The sequence below is a fragment of the Somniosus microcephalus genome, chromosome 1, assembly GCF_052327205.1.
Source record: "Somniosus microcephalus isolate GS21.2 chromosome 1, FLI_Smic_1.0, whole genome shotgun sequence".
NCBI classification, from domain to species: domain Eukaryota; kingdom Metazoa; phylum Chordata; class Chondrichthyes; order Squaliformes; family Somniosidae; genus Somniosus; species Somniosus microcephalus.
Genome location: NC_140987.1, coordinates 83,375,715 through 83,398,055, shown reverse-complemented (window position 1 = coordinate 83,398,055; position 22,341 = coordinate 83,375,715). Strand labels below are relative to the sequence as shown.

The 22,341-nt window shown below is 45.5% G+C and overlaps 1 protein-coding gene across 4 annotated transcripts in view; it reads right to left on the bottom strand.

The window, feature by feature from the left end:
• The window catches only part of tmod1 (tropomodulin 1), a 123,030-nt gene that overhangs the window by 52,604 nt on the left and 48,085 nt on the right, over positions 1 to 22,341 (bottom strand). For all 4 annotated transcript variants that reach the window (XM_085983880.1, XM_085983891.1, XM_085983873.1 and 1 more), the window contains exon 2: positions 10,890 to 11,062. In XM_085983880.1, coding sequence (XP_085840006.1) covers positions 10,890 to 11,015 — 126 coding nt within the window. In that variant the 5' untranslated portion in view covers positions 11,016 to 11,062. The remainder of the gene's footprint in view (positions 1 to 10,889; positions 11,063 to 22,341) is intronic.

The following is a 22,341-nucleotide window of genomic DNA, read 5'->3' as shown; positions in this document are numbered from 1 at the left end:
CCTGCCACTCGGGCCTCAGGTTGAAATTGCAGATCAGGTCCTGATGACATCAACAGACCTGATCGGCATACTTAAAACAGATCCCCGCTTCCTTCCTTCCTGCTCGCCTGCTCAAAAGAACAGGTTAATATGGGGACATGGCTGGAAGGAAGCAGGATTGGTGGAAGTAACTGACACCTGTTATTTTCACTGCCCACCACCCAGTTTCTGACAGGTGGGAGCACTTACAATCGGGGCCTACATCTCTGTACACTGAACTACCAAAGAAAATGCCAAACATCAGTTGGTGAATGCAAAGATAGAATTTCACCCACAGTAATGCTGTGTGGAATACTTCTGTCTTTAAAAATAAAAATTCTGAAATTGTATGTGTCATTTGTTCATCAATGAATTTCCTTGACCTACACTAAACATGTGTCAGGAATGGGCACCTCACCAATTCCAGTTTATATAAAACATTCCCCACAAATAAACCATGAAATGGGACAGAACAGTTTGATTTGAAGCCAGTTAATTAAGAAACATTTTACTTCCTTTTTTGTACAAACCAAGTATTTCCTGCAGCACTTATTATGTAACCCAAATATAGTAATATATTTTGGCTCTCTCATTTCTATTTAACTGTATACTACATACCCAACGGCAGTGAATCACGTAAATGTAGCATTGTTTTTTAAATAGGAGGACTAGGTTTCCAGTTGGACAGGTGTTAAACTTTCTGGCACTAAATCAGCAACAAGTTCAATGATTTTTAGCAAAGCCCTCATGCAGTTTAAAAAAAATAACTTTTGATTTAGTGGTAATAACTTTAGCAGTTCCATTAGATTCACTTTGAAATTATGCAAATTAATCAGTTTCGTTTCTCTTTGCAAGAGTGTGTGTGACAGGGGAGGGGGCATCCTGGCCCCACATCAGAGTCGCACATTCACTGGTTGTTGAAAATTTTGAAAAGGCAGCAAGCGTGGGTGGTGGTGGTGGGGGCGGGTGAGGCGGGAAAGAGAGAAAAATTGTAATTTGGGAAACACAGTTGTGACAAATGTGAACCCGAAACTGGAGGCAGGTTAAGCTTCAAACGGTAGGAGAGAAAAAGTGTGACTTGCCAGATAACCGACTTTAAAATCTTTGACCAACTTTGGCCTGTAAATAGAAACATAGAAGATAGGAGCAGGAGTAGGCCATTCGGCCCTTCGAGCCTGCTCTGCCATTCAATGAGATCATGGCTGATCATCCAAATTCAGTACCCTGTCCCTGCCTTCTCCCCATATCCCTTTAGCCTTAAGAAATATATCCAACTCTTTCTTGAATATATTTAATGAACTGGCATGCACCGCCCTCTATGGCAGAGAATTCCACAGGTTCACCACTCTCTGGGTGAAGAAATTCCTCCTCATTTCAGTCCTAAATGGCTTACCCCTTATCCTTAGACTATGACCCCTGGTTCTGGACTCCCCAGCCATCAGAAACATCCTTCCTGCATCTAGTCTGTCCAGGCCTGACAGAATTTTATAGGTTTTGATGAGATCCCCTCTCAATCTTCTAAACTCCAGTGAGTATAAGCCCAATCGACACAATCTCTCCTCATACGTCATTCCTGCCATCCCAGGTATCAGCCTGGTGAATCTTCGCTGCACTCCTTCCATGGCAAGAACGTCCTTCCTCAGGTAAGGTGACCAAAACTGCACACAATACTCAAGGTGCGGTCTCACCAAGGCCCTGTACAACTGTAGCAAGACATCCTTGTACCTGTACTCGAATCCTCTTGTTACGAAGGCCAACATACTGTTGTGTCTGTGTGTTGATAGAGACACTGAAGACAGGAGTTGGTTTGATAGGTGTTTACTAAACAAAGTCTGGCGGGGAACTAACGGATACAACACAATACTCAGGCTTATATAGCTGAGTGGCAATTACCGGCATTACAGCACACCTGGGGCTCTTAAAGGCACATACACTACAATTCCTCCCCTTTTAGCTAACCAGTACATAATATTTTAAGTAATTATTAATTACATGTTACAAGAAAAATAATCTATACATTGCTGCAGTTAATTAATTATAAGTCAGTCTCTCTGGAGGCTTCCTGACTCGGTCCGGATAACGCCTCGGTGGTGTAGTAGTTTCTGGTGGTGTAGTAGGTTCTTTTGGCAAGGCTGATTCGGCTTGAATGCCAGTGTCGGGTTCATCAGGTTCCAGTATCACTGGATCGGAGGTAGATATGGGTATCTCTACTTCATCGTTAGGCGTATAGAGTTGTGGTGTAGGTTGTCCCTTTTCGGATGACTCTATGATTTGGTCAGCATGGCGCCTTATTATGTTTTCTCCGATGTCCACGGTATACATCAGCGGTCCTAGTCGTGTGCAGATAGTTCCAGGCTGCCATTTCTCGGTATGGTAGTCCCGGGCCAAAACTTGTTGACCTATCTGGAAGGTTCTAGTTGGCCTTTCATTCATGCCTTGAAATTGCCGGTTCTCCACGTCCCTTCTGATGTTGGGCTTGATCAAATCCAGCCGGCATCTTAGGCTTCTATTGAAGAACATCATGGCGCGAGTTTGGTTTGTAACCATATGTGTTGCATTCCTGTATGCAAACAAGAAGTTATCCACCTTGTGCTGAAGTTTTATGTCTTCATTACCCATGGCCTTTATGGCCTTCTTGAAGGTCTGGACAAACCTTTCAGCCAATCAATTGGTGGCGGGATGGTATGGGGCGGACGTGTAGTGCTTAACCCCATTGTTTTTTTTAAGAACTTCCTGAATTCTTTGGACACAAATTGCGGTCCATTATCGGAACAGATCTGTTCCGGCAGCCCATTCCTGGCAAATATGGTCCTTAATACTGTGATGGTTTTTTCCGTGGTGGTGGAGGACATCTTTATTACCTCCGGCCACTTGGAGTGTGCATCAACCGCGATTAAGAACATTGAGTCCATAAATGGACCAGCAAAGTCGATGTGTACCCTTTGCCATGGAGATGAGGGCCACTCCCATGGATGTAGAGGGGCTTGGGATGGAGCGTTTTGGACCTTCTGGCATCCTAGGCAGCTCTTGGTCATTTCTTCGATGTCTCCATCGATACCTGGCCACCATACAAACGCTCTGGCTAGGTTCTTCATTTTCACTCCACCCAGATGCCCCTCGTGAAGCTCCTTTAGCACTTTATCCTGGAGTTTGGGTGGAATCACCACTCTGGATCCACACATCAAGGTTCCTCGGCACACTGACAGCTGTTCTCTTCTTTGCGAGAATGCTGGCAACAGTGGTTCGCCATGTGCTGGCCATCCCTTCACCGTTAAATCGTAGACTCGTGAGAGAGTCGGGTCATTTCTCGTTTCCTTTTCAATGGCAGAATTTGTTACTGGTAGACATTCCACTATGGTCGAGTGGAACATCTCCACTGGGTCTACTGTAGGTGCCTCTTCTACCGTTGGCAACGGTAGGCGCGATAAACCGTCAGCATTTCCATGCTGTTTTGATCCTGTGTATTCTATGTTGTATTGGTGTGCCCCTAGAAAAAGGGACCACCTCTGTAGCCTTTGCGCTGTCATAATGGGAACACCCTTTTTAGGGTTGAATATGGAGATGAGGGGTTGATGGTCAGTCAACAAGGTAAATTTTTGTCTGTAGGTAATGGTTGAATTTCTTCACTCCCCATACCAGGCTGAGTGCTTCCCTGTCGATTTGGGCATAGTTACGCTCAGCTGAGTTCAATGAGCGTGACGCAAAAGCTATTGGCCGTTCCGAGCCATCAGGGAATTTATGCGATAATACCACTCCTACGCCGTAAGGGGATGCATCGCACACCAGTCTGATTACAACCCATCACTGCCAATGAGCCAAAACTTCTTTGGACGCGATTAAGTCTTTGCATTTATGGAAGGCACGTTTACAGTCTTCGCTCCATTTCCAAATTACTCCTGTTTGTAGCAGTTCATTAAGAGGGTTTGGAAGAGTTGATAAGTTCGGTAAAAATTTATGATAGTAATTTATTAATCCCAGGAACGACCTTAATTGTGAAACATTTTCAGGTGCTGGGGCTTTTATGACCGCTTCAATTTTTTCAGGTGACTTATGCAACCCTTCCTTATTAATTATGTGGCCACAATATGATATTTGATTTTGGAAAAATTCGCACTTGGGGCGATTTGCTCGTAAGCCCCGTTCGCTCAGCCTAGTGAGCACCTGCTCCAAATTGGCAAGGTGCTCGTTGTCGTTTTCTCCTGTTACAAGGATGTCGTCTAGGTAGCATTGAGTCCCCGGAATCCCTTGGAGGACTTGCTCCATAGCTCTTTGCCAGATAGCTGGAGTGGATGCTACTCCGAAAACCAGTCGATTGTACTGGTACAGACCTTTGTGTGTATTTATCGTGAGATATTTTTTAAGAGGCCTCTTCAACCTCCATCTGTAGATATGCCTGTGCCAAGTCAATTTTGGTGAAACGTTTCCCTCCGGATAGTGAGACGAAAATATCTTCTATCCTCGGAAGAGGATACTGTACCGTGTGAAGGACCGGGTTTACAGTCACCTTGAAGTCTCCACAGATGCGAATTTTTCTCTGTTCTTCAGATTTATCATTATTCAATGCTTTCTTCATGACTGGAACGATGGGTGTTGCCCACTCGCTCCAATCTATTTTAGATAATACGCCTGCCTTTTCCAAATTCTCCAGCTCTGCCTCGACTGCTGGACGAATTGCGTATGGCACCGGTCTTCCTTTAAAAAACTTGGGAATTGCTGCATCTTCCACTTTTATTGAGGCGGTGATGCCTTTCAAGGTTCCTAGTTTCTCTTGAAACACTTCCTTGGCGTTGGCCAAGATGTCTTTTAATCGTTCAGGTATGACATCATCATCATTTTTTTCCTTACTGGTCACCGTCAGTGCCTGAATGGAGTGCCAGTCTAAACGTCTTTTCCTGATCCATTCACGTCCCAACAGCGGTGGACCACCATCTTGTAGAACGTATAAATACAACTTCTGTATTTCCTTGCCGTTGTATACAACAGGCACCCTTATTTTTCCTTTGGGGTATACTTTCTGCCCCGTATATGTTTTCAAGATAATGGATGTGTCTTTTAAAGGTATATGCAGAAATAGCCGCTCGTAATCCCGTCGATTTATGACGGTTAGAGCTGATCCTGTATCTAGCTCCATTTTAACTGGGGACCCTGCTATTGTGAGGGTAACCCAAATGGTCTGGTAATCTTCTTTGGCAATTACATTATGTAATTTGAGAGAGCTTAGTCTCTTGTTCCCGGAGTCGCTATCGCTCTTCTGGTCTTCGGAGCTACTGTCCGTCATCATTTGTACCTTTCTGTGCTTTTCCTTATTGATTCTTTTCCTGTTAGTGGATTTTTTGTTTCCAGATCAGCATACACGTGTAATGTGTCCCATCTTTCCGCATTGCCTGCATGCTTTGTCCTTGAACCAGCAGTCCCTCTGGTCATGGGTGGATCTGCCGCAGCGATAACATCTCTCGAAACCCCGTGCCATTTCATGGGTGCCGAAGTCTTGTGGCTTTTGCTGTATCTCTGCAGCTCCTCTTGCACTGAAAGCCTTGTCTAGTGTTAAATCTTTCTCAGAAAGTAGCCTTTTTTGTGTTCCTGCACTGAGGAGACCGCAGACGAATTTGTCTCGTAGAGAATCTGCCAGTCCTGACCCGAATTGGCAGTGTAGGGTATCAACAATCTCCTTAAAATTCTTGTCCATCGGTTCGGCTGGAGTGATTAAGTTTCATAACAGCTTGTATGTCTTTGCGCCCATTAGATTTAGAAGTACTGAAGCTTTTTTTTCATCTTCTATTCCATTTGCGGTGCAATATACCTCCACTCTTTCCACATATGTGGTCCAATCCTCTATCTCATTATCAAAAGCATCAATATTGCCAGAATTAGGCATCTTAGAAAAGACATGGCGCTTCCCGCGCTTTCCCGCCGCTGCTGCCGATGACAACGCTGTTTCCCGCGGTTTCCGTTCTTTTATTTATTTATTTATTTACAGTTGGAGACTCGTTCCCGCCGGACTCTCTCTCTCTAGGTCTGAACGCCGACCTGCTTGCAGCACCGGCCGTCTCCCGAGTGCTCCCTCCCCGTCTGTTGCTGCTTGCCTCCGCTTTCGCTGCTTGGCCCAGCTGTAGAGCCAGCCGCTGGAGCCCCAACCTGACGCCCAGGAAGGATTACTGCAGTACCTGCCACCAGCTTGGCCAGCTGGTGAAACAACAGCTTCTTTCACTTCTTGATTCTTCTGGACGCCAGAGGAATCGATGTCCTTGAGGTGCTGCCGAATTGTAGGTAAGTCCGTTTCCACTTCGTCGCCACTGTTGTGTCTGTGTGTTGATAAAGGCACTGAAGACAGGAGTTGGTTTGATAGGTGTTTACTAAACAAAGTCTGGAGGGGAACTAACGGATACAACACAATACTCAGGCTTATATAGCCGAGTGGCCATTACCGGCATTACAGTACACATGGGGCTCTTAAAGGCACATACACTACACATACCATTTGCCTTCTTAACCGCCTGCTGCACTTGCATGCTTACCTTCAGCGACTGGTGCACAAGAACACCCAGGTCTCTTTGCACTTCCCCTTCTCCCAATCTATTGCCATTCAAATAATAATCTGCCTTCCTGTTTTTGCCACCAAAGTAGATAACCTCACATTTATCCACATTATAGTGCATTTGCCACGTTTCTGCCCAATCACCCAACCTGTCCAAATCGTACTGGAGTTTCACGACATCCTCCTCACAGCATACCCTCCCACCCAGCTTTGTGTCGTCTGCAAATTTGGAGATATTACATCCAATTCCCTCGTCCAGATCATTAATATATATTGTGAACAGCTGGGGTCCTAGGACCGATTCTTGTGGTACCCCACTAGTCACTGCCTGCCACTCGGAAAAGACCCGTTTATTCCAACTCTTTGCTTTCTGTCCGCCAACCAGTTCTCTATCCAAGTCAATACCTTGCCCCCAATCCCATGTGCCTTAATTTTGCACACTAATCTCTTATGTGGGACTTTATCGAAAGCCTTCTGAAAGTCCAAATACACTACATCCACTGGTTCTCCCTTATCTATTTTACCAGTTACATCCTCAAAAAATTCCAGTAGATTAGTCAAGCATGATTTACCTTTTGTAAATCCATGTTGACTTTGTCCGATCCTGTCACTGCTTTCCAAGTGCTTTGCTATTACATCTTTTATAATGGACTCTAGCATTTTCCCCACTACCGATGTCAGGCTTACCCGCTTTTTCTCTACCACCTTTTTTGAATAGTGGGGTAACATTAGCTACCCTCCAATCCATGGGTACTGTTCCAGAGTCTATCGAGTTCTGGAAGCTGACCAGCAATGCATCTACTATTTCTAGGGCCACTTCCTTAAGTACCCTGGGATGTAGATTATCAGGCCCTGGGGATTTATCAGCCTTCAGTCCCATCAATTTCCCTAACACCATTTCCCTACAAATACTGATTTCTTTCAGTTCCACCCTTTCATCAGACCCTATGTTCCCCGGCATCTCTGGGAGGTTATTTGTGTCCTCCTTTGTGAAGACAGAACCAATATATGTATTTAGTTGGTGTAATGATCAGTAACATGTAATTCTAGAATGGTACACTAGGTGGAGCTGTATGTTTAGTAAGGGGCTACCCACAAGGCAGTAGTCAAGATGGATGCCTGTACACTAGTCCACATGGCTGAATAAATGACTAGCTCAAGCTAGCTGTTCATAATGAAAACGTCTATTTATTTATGAACATAACAGTTGGTCTGCCATTTCTTTGTTCCCCATTATAAATTCCCCTGATTCTGACTGCAAGGGACCTACGCTTGACTTCACCAATCTTTTTCTCTTCACATGTCTATAAAAGCTTTTACAGTCAGTTTTGATGTTCCCTGAAAGCTTACTCTCATATTCTATTTTCCCTTTCTTAATTAATCCCTTTGTCCTCCTTTGTTGAATCCTAAACTGCTCCCAATCCTCAGGATTATTGCTTTTTCTGGCCAATTTATATGTCCTCTCCTTGGATCTTATGCTATCCCTAATTTCCCTTGTTAGCCACGGTTGAGTCACCTTTTTTGTTTTATTTTTATGCCAAACTGGGATGAACAAATTCTGTAGTTCATCCATTCGGTCTTTGAATGTTTGCCATTGCCTATCCACCGTCAACCCTTTGAGTGACATTCCCCAATCAATCCTACCCAACTCGCTCCTCAGACCATCGTAGTTTCCTTTATTTAAATTGAGGACCCTAGTCTCTGAGTCAACTACTTCATTCTCCACCTTAATGGAGAATTCGATCATATTATGATCGCTGCGACCCAAGGGGCCTCGTACAACAAGATTGCTAATTAATCCTTTCTCGTTACATAATACCCAGTCTAAGATGGCCTGATCTCTGGTTGGTTCCTCGACATATTGGTCCAGGAAACCATCCCGTAAACACTCCAGGAATTCCTCCTCCACAGTATTGTTACTAATTTGGTTAGCCCAATTTATATGTAGATTAAAGTCACCCATGATGACTGCTGTGCCCTTATTGCACGCTTCTTTAATTTCCCTTTTAATGCCATCCCCAACCTCCGCCTTACTGTTTGGAGGTCTATATACCACTCCCACTAACGTTTTCGTCCCCTTAGTATTTCTCAATTCTACCCATACAGATTCCACATCATCAGAGCTAATATCCTTCATTACAATTGTGTTAATCCCTTCTTTAACCAGTAATGCTACCCCACCTCCCTTTCCTTTTTGCCTATCTTTCCTGAATATCGAATACCCCTGGATGTTGAGTTCCCAGTCTTGGCCATCCTTGAGCCACATTTCCGTAATCCCAACCAAATCATATTCGTTTACCTCTATTTGCGCAGCCAATTCATCCACCTTATTACGAATGCTCCTCGCATTAAGACACAAAGCCTTCAGGCTTGTTTTTTTAATGCTCTTAGATCTATTAGAATTATTTATTGTGGCCACGTTTGATTTAAACCGTTGATTTCTCTGACTGCCACTTTTGTTTCTCTCCTTCCTATCTTTTGCTTTTATCCTTGTTTCCCTTTCCTCTGTCTCCCTGCTCAGGTTCCCAACCCCCTGCCATTTTAGTTTAAACCCTCCCCCAGAGCACTAGCAAACACTCCCCCTAGGACATCGGTTCCAGCCCTGCCCAGGTGCAAACCATCCCGTTTGAACTGGTCCCACCTCCCCCAGAACCAGTTCCAATGTCCCAGGAACTTGAATCCCTCCCCCTGGCACCATTCCTCTAGCCACGTATTCATCTGAAATATCCTTCTATTTCTACTCTGACTAGCACGTGGCACTGGTAGCAATCCTGAGATTACTACCTTTGAGGTCCTATTTTTTAGTTTACCTCTTAACTCCCTATATTCCGCTTTTAGGACCTCATCCCACTTTTTACCTATGTCGTTGGTGCCTATATGCACCACGACAACTGGCTGTTCACCCTCCTCTTCCAAGATGTTCCGCAGCCGCTCGGAGACATCCTTGACCCTTGCACCAGGGAGGCAACACACCATCCTGGAGTCTCGTTTGCGGCCACAGAAACGCCGATCTATTCCCCTTACAATAGAAATATGGGGCTAGATTGTTAAGCTCTTGGTATCTAGTAACATTCCAGGGAAGTTCACTCAATGACCATACCCTAATTTGGCTGGGAGGGGGTGGTGGGGGGGGGGGGGGGGGGAGGATTGTGGCTGGCATTGTTAACACACCTGTATCCACAGTCTCTGAACTATGGGCCGTGAAGAAGAGGAATGTGGCAAAAGCATTGGGAATACTCGCTACTCAGAGCCCTGGACCCAATGCATAGGGATATCACAACACAACTTGCACTGAGGTGTGATGCTGTCACAATAGAATGTTGTAGCTTGGTCGAAATCAATGTGAGGAACTAATCTAGTAAAAGCAACTGCTGGCTCTTGGAACCAAAGTGCTCCCAATTTAGGAGGTTTGTTTGAATCATCTTTTCCTTCTGCTGCAGCACAGGCTTTTACTATTCACTTTTGTCACTGCTGTGAAGACACTTCAGAATCATCCCATTAAGCTCAATTGTGTCAGGTCTGAACCTGGAGCAAGACACTTATTGAATTTCGCATTAATGTCTGTAACAAGATCTGGGACGGATAAAAATTGACTTTCATCCCCCACCCCACCCATTCATTAATCCATTTCTGAATAGGTCGTAATCTACAGATCAATGCTAAATGAGGATGAACAGTCTGTTAGTGCTTCCTACCAACCTACCACTTTTCATTTTTCTACTTTCTCACTAAAACCATCAGAGAGCAAAATACAACTCCAAGTCTACAGTGTCCCTTCACCTGACAAGATACACTCCAGAATCTTCAAGAGCTTCATAAACACTGGATTCAAAGTTGAGGACATCAAACATGACCCACATTAGTCAAAGAAAAGGTGAGATTTAAGCCGAAAATTGCAGAGCAGTTACCCCAATATCTGTTTTGAGAAAAGAGGTGGACAGCAGAATACAGAATGCTAACAACGTCCAGCTAGAGTGTATTGAGGCTGTGCATAATCAACATTGATCTAGAAGCAATAGATCATGGCTTTCAGTTTACTTAAATTCTTTGAGGATTTAACTAAATTAATGAAGAAGGGCTATCTTTTGGGTTTAAGACTTTTAAAGAACAAAGTTCACAGAATTAGTAGATGATTAGCTAGTTGAAGACTCGTTTGGTAAGAAAGTAGGACATAAATGAAAATACCTCTGTCTGGATGGGGTGGACAGCTGATTCACAAGTTCTGCAGCAAACTGTTCTGGACAGAGATGTGTACGTTTACGTAGACATGCATGTGTAGGCATACCTCTGGATACGAACTGTATATGTAGATTTACATGTGCATGGCTATACATACGTCTGGATCTAGTTCTTCCAACTCATCTTCCAACTGTTGGATCTCCTCTTCTGATAATTTTCGGAGAAGGTCGTCCTCATCAACATCTCGATACTTTTCTAACTCCTTTTTAAATGACGTTGACATGTTGAACTAATCTTTGCTTGTACCTCCTTTGCAATACTGCAGTGTACCTGCAAATTTAAATAAACAGAGGGATCACAATAAGGAAGATATCACTTAAAATGATTAAGTATTTTTAAAACTACATTTAGGAAGCGTAAGTTATGGGCCCAGAAATTCCGTTCGCAGGCCTCCCGCGGGCGGAGGGCCGCGATCTGGAAAAATCTGTGCTTGGACCGGAGGGCTCCCGGGAGGCGCACAGTTCCATTGCTGGGCCTCTCCAAACTGCCGGTGTGCAGGGCCCACGTATCCCAGAGGCACAGGCGGTTCGCAGCGTCCCTGGGATCACGTAGGCCATGGGGAGGCAATCAGAGAAGGGAATCTCCATTCATAGATTTGACAGGAAGACCTGTCAAATATATGAATAGAGATCAGCCCCAAAACATAGTAAAACTTTAAATAAATTTTTTTTAAAATCACATTTTTAAAATGACTTGAAATTACATAAATTAACCATTTTAAACAAAAATTTAAATTTTTGACGGGGCTAAAAATAAACTTACCTTTCTTCAAAGTATTTTAAAATGATAAATCAGTGGAATTTACTTTTTTTTTTAAAAACTTTTTTCAACTCTTATCCTGGTAAAAGCAGGCCTTGCGCAAGAATTGTAAGTGTTTTCTGCGGGCGGAGGACCTCCAAAAAACAGAATTATCTGCTCGCAGAGGCCCTGCTCCAGCACAGCTGGAGGATCTGTCAAGAGCTTTCTTGACAAATCGGAAATGCCGGTTTCCAGCGCATACGCAGTGCATGCCTGAAACCGGCATTTCTGATGTCCCTACGGGTGAGTACACAGCACGTACACACCCGTAGGGACCGGAATATCCAGCCCATGATATCAACAAACCCTTACATACACACACATTTGTTTACTTGAGTATCAACATACATAATACAAAAGCAAAATACTGCAGATGCTGGAAATCTGAAATAAAACCAGAAAATGCTGGAAATACTCAGCAGGTCAGGCAACATCTGTGGAGAGAGAAACAGAGTTGACGTTTCAGGTCGATGACCCTTCGTCAGAAGGGTCCTCGACCTGAAATGTTAACTCTGTTTCTCTCTCCACAGATGCTGCCTGACCTGCTGAGTATTTCCAGCATTTTCTGTATCAACATACATAATCCTGTTATCCACACTTTAGTTCCTATTTTATTTTAATTAAGCATATCTGCAAGGCTAACTATAGCATTTTAGCAGAAGCCTACTGGCTCTCTCAGAACTGCCATTCAGTGGAAATTTGATAAACATTGGATCGGGCCTTGCTGAGGTAGGGCATCTCGTGGTGTGCCCCGTTATTTACTTTATTCTGAACCCTTCAGCTTGAAACAAATTTTGCACCGTAACTTGCTGAAGTGCGAGCTGATACCAGTGCAGCAAGGGCAACGGGGCATCTGGGACCTCAGTGAACGGCGGGACCAGCAGTTTATCTCCTTAACCAATGAGATTTAAGGATGAACGACGGAGAAGGAGGGTGAATGAGTGTCAAATCAGGTACAGAAAGAGAAATAAAGAGAGCGAAAGAAAGACTGGATTAAGAGGGAGAGAGAGAGAAAAAGCCAGAAAGGAAAAGTAAGAAAAAAAAATTTAAAATTGGAAATTTTTTAAATCTCAGAATTTACTACATGCAGGAATGAGATTGGACACTTTAAATTGTTCACATTCTGGGCCATAGAGTTTGATTAACATTGCATTAACAATTATCACATCGTTAAACAGGTACTTGCGCTATTAAGTTCCAGCCCTAACTTTCTGTGGGAAGTTTAATGGACAATGAATGTGAAAATCCAGTAAGTCCTTAAAAATAATGGAGAGGCTAAGGGCGAGATGCCGTTTGTGCAAAGCAAACAGCGGAGTGACATAAATTGACCAGCAAATTCTGGAGATTCACAACCCACAGTGTAATCCCCTGAATTTGCTGGCTGATTTGCACGTTAAAAACGGCATGTGTCGTTTACATTTGTCTTTGTTTTTGGTACTTGCTTTTTTTTTTTAAATCTCCTGCTTTGTGGAATTCTGTCCTTCCCCCATCTCCTCTCTAGGTTTGAGAATGGAGTGGAGGAGCAGAATGAATACAACTAATGGAACTGCAAATGGTTTAGCTGAAATAGTCAGAAAACACAATCAAAAGGGGAAGAAGCAGTCCATCAGGTAATGAGATAAAAACACCATTGGGGAAAGGGAAGGGGATAATTAAAAATTAAGTGAGAAAACTAGGGTGAATTATTCCAAAAAATTGGACTCAGAATTAATTGTTGCGAGCACACAAAGTATTCAAAAGAAAACTGGAGAGTTACAAGCATGAATAACTATGGAGTGATATGATATAGTAACTACGAGGCGCAGATTTGGACAGGACTGGGAACTTAATATTCCCGATTATAACATTTCCAAGAAAGATAGGGAAGGGGAAAAGGATGCGGTGGCAGTGTTAGGGAAGGATTCTATCATAACGCTAGAATGTAAGGATGTCCTTGGCGGTTGAATTAAGACAGAATCCATATGGATAGAATTAAGAAATAGGAAGGGAATAATACTTGAGTGTGCATTCAATAAAACGTGGAGATGAGATAGCGGAAATATCTGCAAGCAGTTCCAACAGATATGATCTGTAAGAACTGGACAATAATATTGGGTGGTTTTACCTTTCCCAAGATCAAACGGAATAAAAGGTAATGCACGTGGTCAAAGTGGGGAATACTTTTGGGAGGCATCTAAGACTGATTTCAAGGTCAGTATGTTTTTTAAGGCATTAACCGTGGATCAGCTGGTAGCATTCTCGCCTCTGACTCGGAAGGTTGTGGGTTCAAGTCCCATTCCAGAGACTTGAACACAAATTCTAGTCTGACACTCCAGCGCAGTACTGAGAAAGTGCTGCACTATCAGACGTGCCATCCTTCGGATAAGACGTTAAACTGAGGCCCCGTCTGCCCTTGCAGGTGGTTGTAAAAGATCCCAGGGCACTATTTTGAAGATGAGCAGGGGAGTTAGAGTCATAGAGTCATAGAATAATACAGCACGGATAGAGGCCCTTCGGCCCATCGTGTCCGCGCCGGCCATCAAGCCCTGTCTAATCTAATCCCATATTCCAGCATTTGGTCCGTAGCCTTGTATGCTATGGCATTTCAAGTGCACATCCAAATGCTTCTTAAATGTTGTGAGGGTTTCTGCCTCCACAACCCTTTCAGGCAGTGAGTTCCAGACTCCAACCACCCTCTGGGTGAAAAAGTTCTTTCTCAAATCCCCTCTAAACCTCCCGCCCTTTACCTTGAATCTATGCCCCCTAGTTATTGACCCCTCTACTAAGGGAAAAAGCTCCTCAGCATCCATCCTATCTATGCCCCTCATAATTTTGTACACCTCAATCATGTCCCCCCTCAGCCTCCTCTGCTCCAAGGAAAACAAACCCAATCTGCCCAGTCTCTCTTCATAGCTGAAGCGCTCCAGCCCTGGTAACATCCTGGTGAACCTCCTCTGCACCCTCTCTAACGCGATCACATCCTTCCTGTAGTGTGGCGACCAGAACTGCACACAGTATTCCAGCTGTGGCCTAACCAGTGTTTTATACAGCTCCATCATAACCTCCTTGCTCTTATATTCAATGCCTCGGCTAATGAAGGCAAGTATCCCATATGCCTTTTTTACCACCTTATCCACCTGTTCCGCCGCCTTCAGGGATCTGTGTACTTGCACACCCAGATCCCTCTGACCCTCCGTCTTGCCTAGGGTCTTTCCATTCATTGTGTATTCCTTTGCCTTGTTAGTCCCCCCAAAGTGCATCACCTCACACTTTTCCGGGTTAAATTCCATTTGCCACTGTTCCGCCCATCTGACCAACCCATCTATATCGTCCTGCAGACTGAGGCTACCCTCCTCGCTATTTACCACCCTACCAATTTTTGTATCATCCGCGAACTTACTGATCATACCCTTTACATTCATATCCAAGTCATTAATGTAGACCACAAACAGCAAGGGACCCAGCACCGATCCCTGTGGTACCCCACTGGCCACAGGCTTCCAGTCACAAAAACAACCTTCGACCATCACCCTCTGCCTTCTGCCACTAAGCCAGTTTTGTATCCAATGTGCCAAGGTACCCTGGATTCCATGGGCTCTTACCTTCTTGACCAGTCTCCTGTGCGGGACTTTATCGAAGGCCTTACTGAAATCCATGTATACCACATCCACTGCGTTACCCTCATCCACACACCTAGTCACCCCCTCAAAAAATTCAATCAAATTAGTCAGACATGATCTTCCCTTGACAAAGCCATGTTGACTATCCCTGATTAATCCTTGCCTCTCCAAGTGGAGACAAATTTTGTCCCTCAGGATTTTTTCCAATAATTTTCCTACCACTGATGTTAGGCTCACTGGCCTGTAGTTCCCCGGTTTTTCCCTACTACCCTTCTTGAATAATGGTACTACATTAGCGGTTCTCCAGTCCTCTGGCACATCCCCTGTGGCCAGAGAGGTCCTGAATATATGTGTTAGAGCCCCCGCAATCTCCTCCTTTGCCTCACACAGCAGCCTGGGATACATTTCATCCGGGCCTGGGGATTTATCCATTTTTAGGCCAGCTAAAACCGCCAATACCTCCTCCCTCTCGATGTTAATATGTTCGAGCATATCACAGTCCCCCCGCCCTATTTCTATGTCTACATCGTCCTTCTCCATAGTGAAAACAGATGCAAAAAATTCATTTAGAACCCCTCCTACATCTTCCGGCTCCACACACAGATTGCCACTTTTGTCCCTAATGGGCCCTATTTTTTCCCTAGTTATCCTCTTACCCTTAATATACTTATAAAACATCTTCGGATTTTCCTTTATTTTGCTCGCCAGTGTTATTTCATGGCCCCTCCTTGATCTCCTAATTTCTTTTTTAAGTATCCCCCTGCACTTTTTGTACTCCTCTAGGGCTTCCTCCGTCTTTAGCCTTTTGTATCTACCAAAAGCCCTCCTTTTTTTCCTAATCCATTCTCGTATATCCCCTGACATCCAAGGTTCCCTGTGGTTTTTGGAACCACCCTTGACCTTTACGGGAACATGTTGCCATTGTATGATCTCAATCTCCCTTCTGAAAGCCTCCCATTGCTCCGATGCAGATTTTCCTACAAGTAGCTGATCCCAGTCCATTTTGGCCAGATCCTGCCTTATCCTATTAAAATCAGCCTTCCCCCAATTTAGAACCTTTATTTCCGGCCCATCCCTGTCCTTTTCCATGACCACCTTAAATCTTACCATATTATGGTCACTATCACCAAAGTGCTCACCTACTAGCACTTTTTCCACTTGGCCGGCCACATTCCCTAGAATTAGGTCCAGTACCGCCCCCTCTCTTGTCGGACTTTCTACATGCTGGCTCAAAAAGCTCTCCTGGATGCACTTTAAGAATTCTACACCCTCTGAGCCTTTCACACTCTGACTATCCCAGTTAATATTGGGGAAGTTGAAATCCCCCATTATTATTACCCTATTATTTGCACATTTCTCTGAGATTTGCCTACATATCTGTTCCTCTATCTCCCCCTGACCGTTTGGAGGCCTATAGTACACTCCCAGCAAAGTGCTTGCCCCCTTTTTGTTTTTAAGCTCCACCCATATGGCCTCATTAGAGGACCCTGCGAATATATCATCCTTCCTTACTGCAGTAATTGACTCCTTAATTAATATTGCGACACCCCCTCCTCTTATACCTCCCCCTCTGTCCCGCCTGAAGATTCTGTACCCCGGAATATTGAGCTGCCAGTCTTGCCCTTCCCTCAATCATGTCTCCGTGATAGCAACAATATCATACTCCCATGTGTTTATCAACACTTTCAGTTCATCCACCTTATTTGCAAGACTCCTTGCATTAAAATAGATGCCATCCAGCCTTGCCCTTATATATTTGCCCTGTCTACCAAGCTGACTTGTTTTTTTCTCTATAATTGGCAGCACATCCCCCCTATTTCAGCTCCCCTCTGTATCCCATCCCCCTGCCAAGTTAGTTTAAACCCCCCCCAACAGTGCTGGCAAACCTCCCCGCAAGGATATTTGTCCCGCTCTGGTTCAGGTGCAACCCGTCCGACTTGTACAAGTCCCACCTTTCCCAGAAGCAGGCCCAGTGATCCAGGAAAGTAAAACCCTCCCCCCTACACCAACTCTTTGGCCACGCATTCATCTGCTCTATCCTCCCATTCCTATACTTACTAGCACGTGGCACTGGGAGTAATCCAGAGATTACAACCTTTGAGGTCCTGCTCTTTAATCTGTTACCTAGCTCCCTAAATTCTTGATGCAGGACCTCATCCCTCTTTTTACCTATGTCGTTGGTACCAATGTGGACCACGACCACTGGCTGTTCACCCTCCCCCTCCAGAATGCCCTGCAGCCGCTCAGTGACATCCTTGACCCTGGCACCAGGGAGGCAACAAACCATCCTGGATTCACGTCTACGGCCACAGAAACGCCTATCTGTTCCCCTTACTATAGAATCCCCTACCACTATTGCTCTCCCACTCTTTTTCCCCCCTTCCTGGGCAGCAGGAGCACCCCCAGTGCCAGGAAGTTGGCTGCTGCTGCCTTCCCCTGGTGAGTCATCCCCCTCAACAGTATCCAAAGCGGTATACTTGTTTGAAAGGGGGATGTCCGCAGGGGTTCCCTGCACTACCTGCCTGCCTTTGTTGCTCCGCCTGATGGTCACCCCCTGTGCTGCCCTACCCTGAGGCGTGAACAACTCGCGTGCTATCCACGAGCCTCTCAGCATCGCGCATGCTCCAAAATTCATCCACCCGCAGCTCGAGCGCCGCAATGCGGTCTGCAAGTAGCTGCAGCTGGATGCATTTCCCACACACATGGTCGTCAGGGACACTGGCAGCGTCCCTGATTTCCCACATGGAGCAAGAGGAGCAGAACACAGGTCTGAGCTCTCCTGCCATGACTTACTCCTTTAATTAATTTAAAAATTTATTCAATACCCCAGTTACAGGTATACTCTAGGGCGCTTTATTTACCAACTGTCCCCACTACACCAGAGACCCTAGAAATTTAACACCACAGAAGTCAAGCTTGTATTGAAAAGAGAGAAATACTCACCAACCAATCACTTACCTGCTCCCTGGTGACGTCACACACTGATTACTTTTTACCTCTCTCCTCTGCTGTTAATTTGGTGGGCCTCTGCCTTCGCGCCGGTTTTTAAGCCGGGCTCCTCCTCCGCTGCTGCTCTCCCCCGAACTGGTCGGGCCTCTGCCTTCGTGCCGGTTTTTAAGCCGGGCTCCTCCTCCGCTGCTGCTCTCCCCCGAACTGGTCGGGCCTCCCTGGTATCATGGCTAATATTTATCCCTCAATCAGAGAAACACAGAAAAATAGGAGCAGGAGTAGGCCATTCAGCCCTTCGAGCCTGCTCCACCATTCAATATGATCATGGCAGGTCCTCTATCTCAATACCATATTCCAGCTCTCTCCCCATACCCCTTGATGCTTTTTGTGTCTAGAAATCTATCTATCTCCTTCTTAACTATATTCAGTGACTTGGCCTCCACAGCCTTCTGTAGCAGAGAATTCCACAGGTTCACCACCCTCCGAGTGAAGAAATTTCTCCTCATCTCAGTCCTAAGTGTCCTACCCCGTATCCGGAAACTATGACCTCTCGTTCTAGACCCTCCCCAGCCAGGGGAAACATCCTCCCTGCATCCAGTCTGTCTAGCCCTGTCAGAATTTTATACATTTCAATGAGATCCCTTCTCATTCTTCTAAACTCTAGTGAATACAGGCCTAGTCGACCCAATCTCTCCTCATACGACTGTCCTGCCATCCCAGGAATCAGTCTGGTGAACCTTCGCTGCACTCCCTCTATGGCAAGTATATCCTTTCTTAGGGAAGGAGACCAAAACTGCACACAGTACTCCAGGTGTGGTCTCACCAAGGCCCTGTATAACTGTAGTAAGACATTCTTGCTCCTGTACTCAAATCCCCTTGCAATGAAGGCCAACATACCATTTGCCTTCTTAACTGCTTGCTGCACCTGCATGTTTGCTTTCAGTGACTGGTGTACATCAACATTTCCCAATCTATCACCATTTAAATAATACTCTGCCTTTCTGTTTTTCCTACCGAAGTGGATAACTTCACATTTATCCACGTTATACTGCATCTGCCATGTATTTGCCCACTCACTCAACTGGTGTAAATCGCCTTGAAGCCTCTTTGCATCCTCCTCACAACTCACAATCCCACCTAGTTTTGTGTCGTCAGCAAACTTGAAATATTACATTTGGTTCCTGTTGTGTATGTACCTTTAAGGGAATAACTGGTCTTAGACTGCAGTACTGGCAGTGACCACCCCTGTATAAAAGGCCCTAGCAGGCTTCTGTATTTTCAGTCTGACGCTACCTCCTGTTCAGTAAAGTACCTGCTAAACTGTTCTCCCGAAGTCCGTGTATTATTGAGGCGCGAACTTTACAGTGGCGACGAGTAAGTTCGAACTCACCTGCAGTGTGGCATTATCTCACGGGGATCTCGCCTGAGAGGAGGGTCCTGGAAGGTCGTAGTCTGAGCAACGGGCGTCAACCGAGGGCAACCGCCCAAAGAATTCATCGGTGTTCGGAGAATTGCAGGAGAGACGGTGGTTCCAGCGAATCGTGCTGGTAGCAGGTAGCGCGTTGACCCTTCCGGACTGTGGCGGGCTCAAGTTTGATCGAGCGGCTCTGCAAAACGGGCCACGCAGTGTCGCCGGGAAAAGAAAGAGAGAGGGTGGAGCGCACAGGGCGCGGTCGGTGCTCAAGAACAGGACAGCGGAGAGAAACTAAACGGGGAGGGGAGAAAGGAAAGCGAGACGCGCCAAAGCTGCGGGTCGCCGCCATTACCCCGCAGAACGCTAGGAGCAGCGTGGCAGTAAGGGGAAGAAGCAATAGCGCGGGAGGCGCCATTTTATCCCGTTGGGGGAAGAAGCAAAAGCACGGGAGGCGCCATTTTATCCCGTTGGGGGAAGAAGCAAAAGCACGGGAGGCGCCATTTTATTCCATTGGGGAAGAAGCAAAAGCGCGGGAGGCGCCATTTTAAATCGCCCAAGATGCCGAAAAGTGGCAGTATCACTGCTTTCGACAACGAGGTAGAAGACTGGACTACGTATGTAGAAAGAATCGCAGTGTACTGCAAGGCAAATGAGGTGGCCAATGGAAAGAGGGCGTCGGTATTATTAAATCTGATGGGTGCGAATACGTACGGCCTATTGCGGAATTTAATTACCCCAGCTAAACCAATGGAGAAAAGTTTTGAGGAGATTGTTCATATCTTACAGGAACACCTAAACCCTACACCACTGCTGATAGCAGAAAGATTCAAGTTCCATAAAAGAAACCAGCACAAAGATGAGAGCAATGCTGACTATCTTACGGAACTACGCAAGTTATCAAAGCACTGCCAGTTCGGAGCAGGACTGGCAGACACCTTACGGGATAAGTTTGTCTGCGGGCTCCAGAGTGAAGGAACCCAGAAACGACTACTTTCAAAAAAGGACCTGGCGCTAGAACAGGCTTTCAGCGTGGCAGTATCCTACGAAGCAGCAGCACGGGGAGCTGCGGAAATACAACAGAAACCACAAGAATACAGCGCTAACGAAATGGCGTATGGAGCCGAAAAGTGCTATCGCTGCGGCAGAACAACCCCTGAGCAGAAGGACTGCTGGTTTAAAGACAAAATATGCAGGCAATGCGGAAAAATGGGACATATAGCAAGAGTCTGCAGGTCGGGAAAGAAGACCAACATGACAAGAACTACTAAGGAACAGTACAGGAAAGTAAAGAAACTGACAGATAGTAGTTCAGAAGATCAGGAGAGTGATAAGGACTCCAGGAGCAGGCGACTAAGTTGTTTAAAGTTACACAACGTGATCGCAAAGGAAGATCACTGAACCATTTGGGTCACCCTCATGATAGCAGGGTCCCCAGTAAAGATGGAATTGGACACAGGATCAGCCCTAACTGTCATGAATCGACGAGACTATGAGCGGCTATTCTCACACATACCCTTAAAGGACACGTCCATTGTATTGAAGACATACACGGGGCAAAAGGTCTACCCCAGAGGAAAAATAAGGGTGCCAGTTGACTATAACGGGAAGGAAACACAGAAACTATACATGTATATACTACGAGATGGAGGACCACCATTATTGGGACATGAATGGATCCGAAAACTACAATTGGATTGGCATTCCATTCTGGCACTAACTGTGACTGACAAAAAAGATGACGTCGTCGCACCTGGACGCCTGTCACAAATTCTATCTGACGCGGAAGAGGTGTTCCAACAAGGACTTGGGACTCTAAAAGGAGTAAAGGCAACCATAAAGATTGAGGACAACGCAACCCCAAAATTTTTCAAGGCCAGACCGGTGCCATACGCGATACACCCAGCTGTGGAAGCTGAACTGGAGAGTCTGGAGCGTTCAGGGGTGCTGTCTAAGGTGGACTGGTGCGAGTGGGCCACACCCATCGTTCCTGTAATGAAGAAAGCATTGAGCAGCACGCCTGGGGAGCCAAGGAAGGTTCGCATCCGTGGGGACTTCAAGGTGACTGTGAACCCAGTTCTGCACACAGTACAGTATCCGCGGATAGAAGATATTTTTGCCTCACTATCTGGAGGGAAACGTTTTACAAAGATTGACCTGGCTCAAGCGTATCTACAAATGGAGGTGGAAGAAGCATCTAGGAAATACCTCACGATAAACACTCACAAAGGCCTTTACCAGTACAATCGACTGGTATTCGAGGTAGCATCGGCCCCGGCTATTTGGCAGAGGGCAATGGAACAAGTCTTGCAAGGGATCCCGGGGACCCAGTGTTATTTGGACGACATCCTGGTTACGGGCGAAAATGACAATGAACACCTTGCCAACCTGGAACAGGTGCTCACGAGATTGTAGGAATATGGGCTACGAGCCAACCGTCCCAAATGCGAGTTCTTCAGGAGACAAATCTCGTATTGTGGCCACATGATTGATGAGGAAGGGTTGCATAAGTCGCCGGATAAGATTGAGGCTGTAGTCAAGGCTCCAGCACCGGAAAATGTGTCGCAACTGAGGTCGTTCCTCGGGTTGGTGAACTACTACCATAAGTTCTTGCCGAATTTATCTACAATTCTGCACCCACTGAACGCCCTGCTTCAAACTGGTGTAACATGGAAATGGAGTGATGAGTGTAAGCGTGCCTTTCAGGAATGTAAATGCTTAATCACTTCAAAAGAAGTATTGGCCCACTACAACCCAACACTACCGATTCGGTTAGCATGTGATGCGTCTCC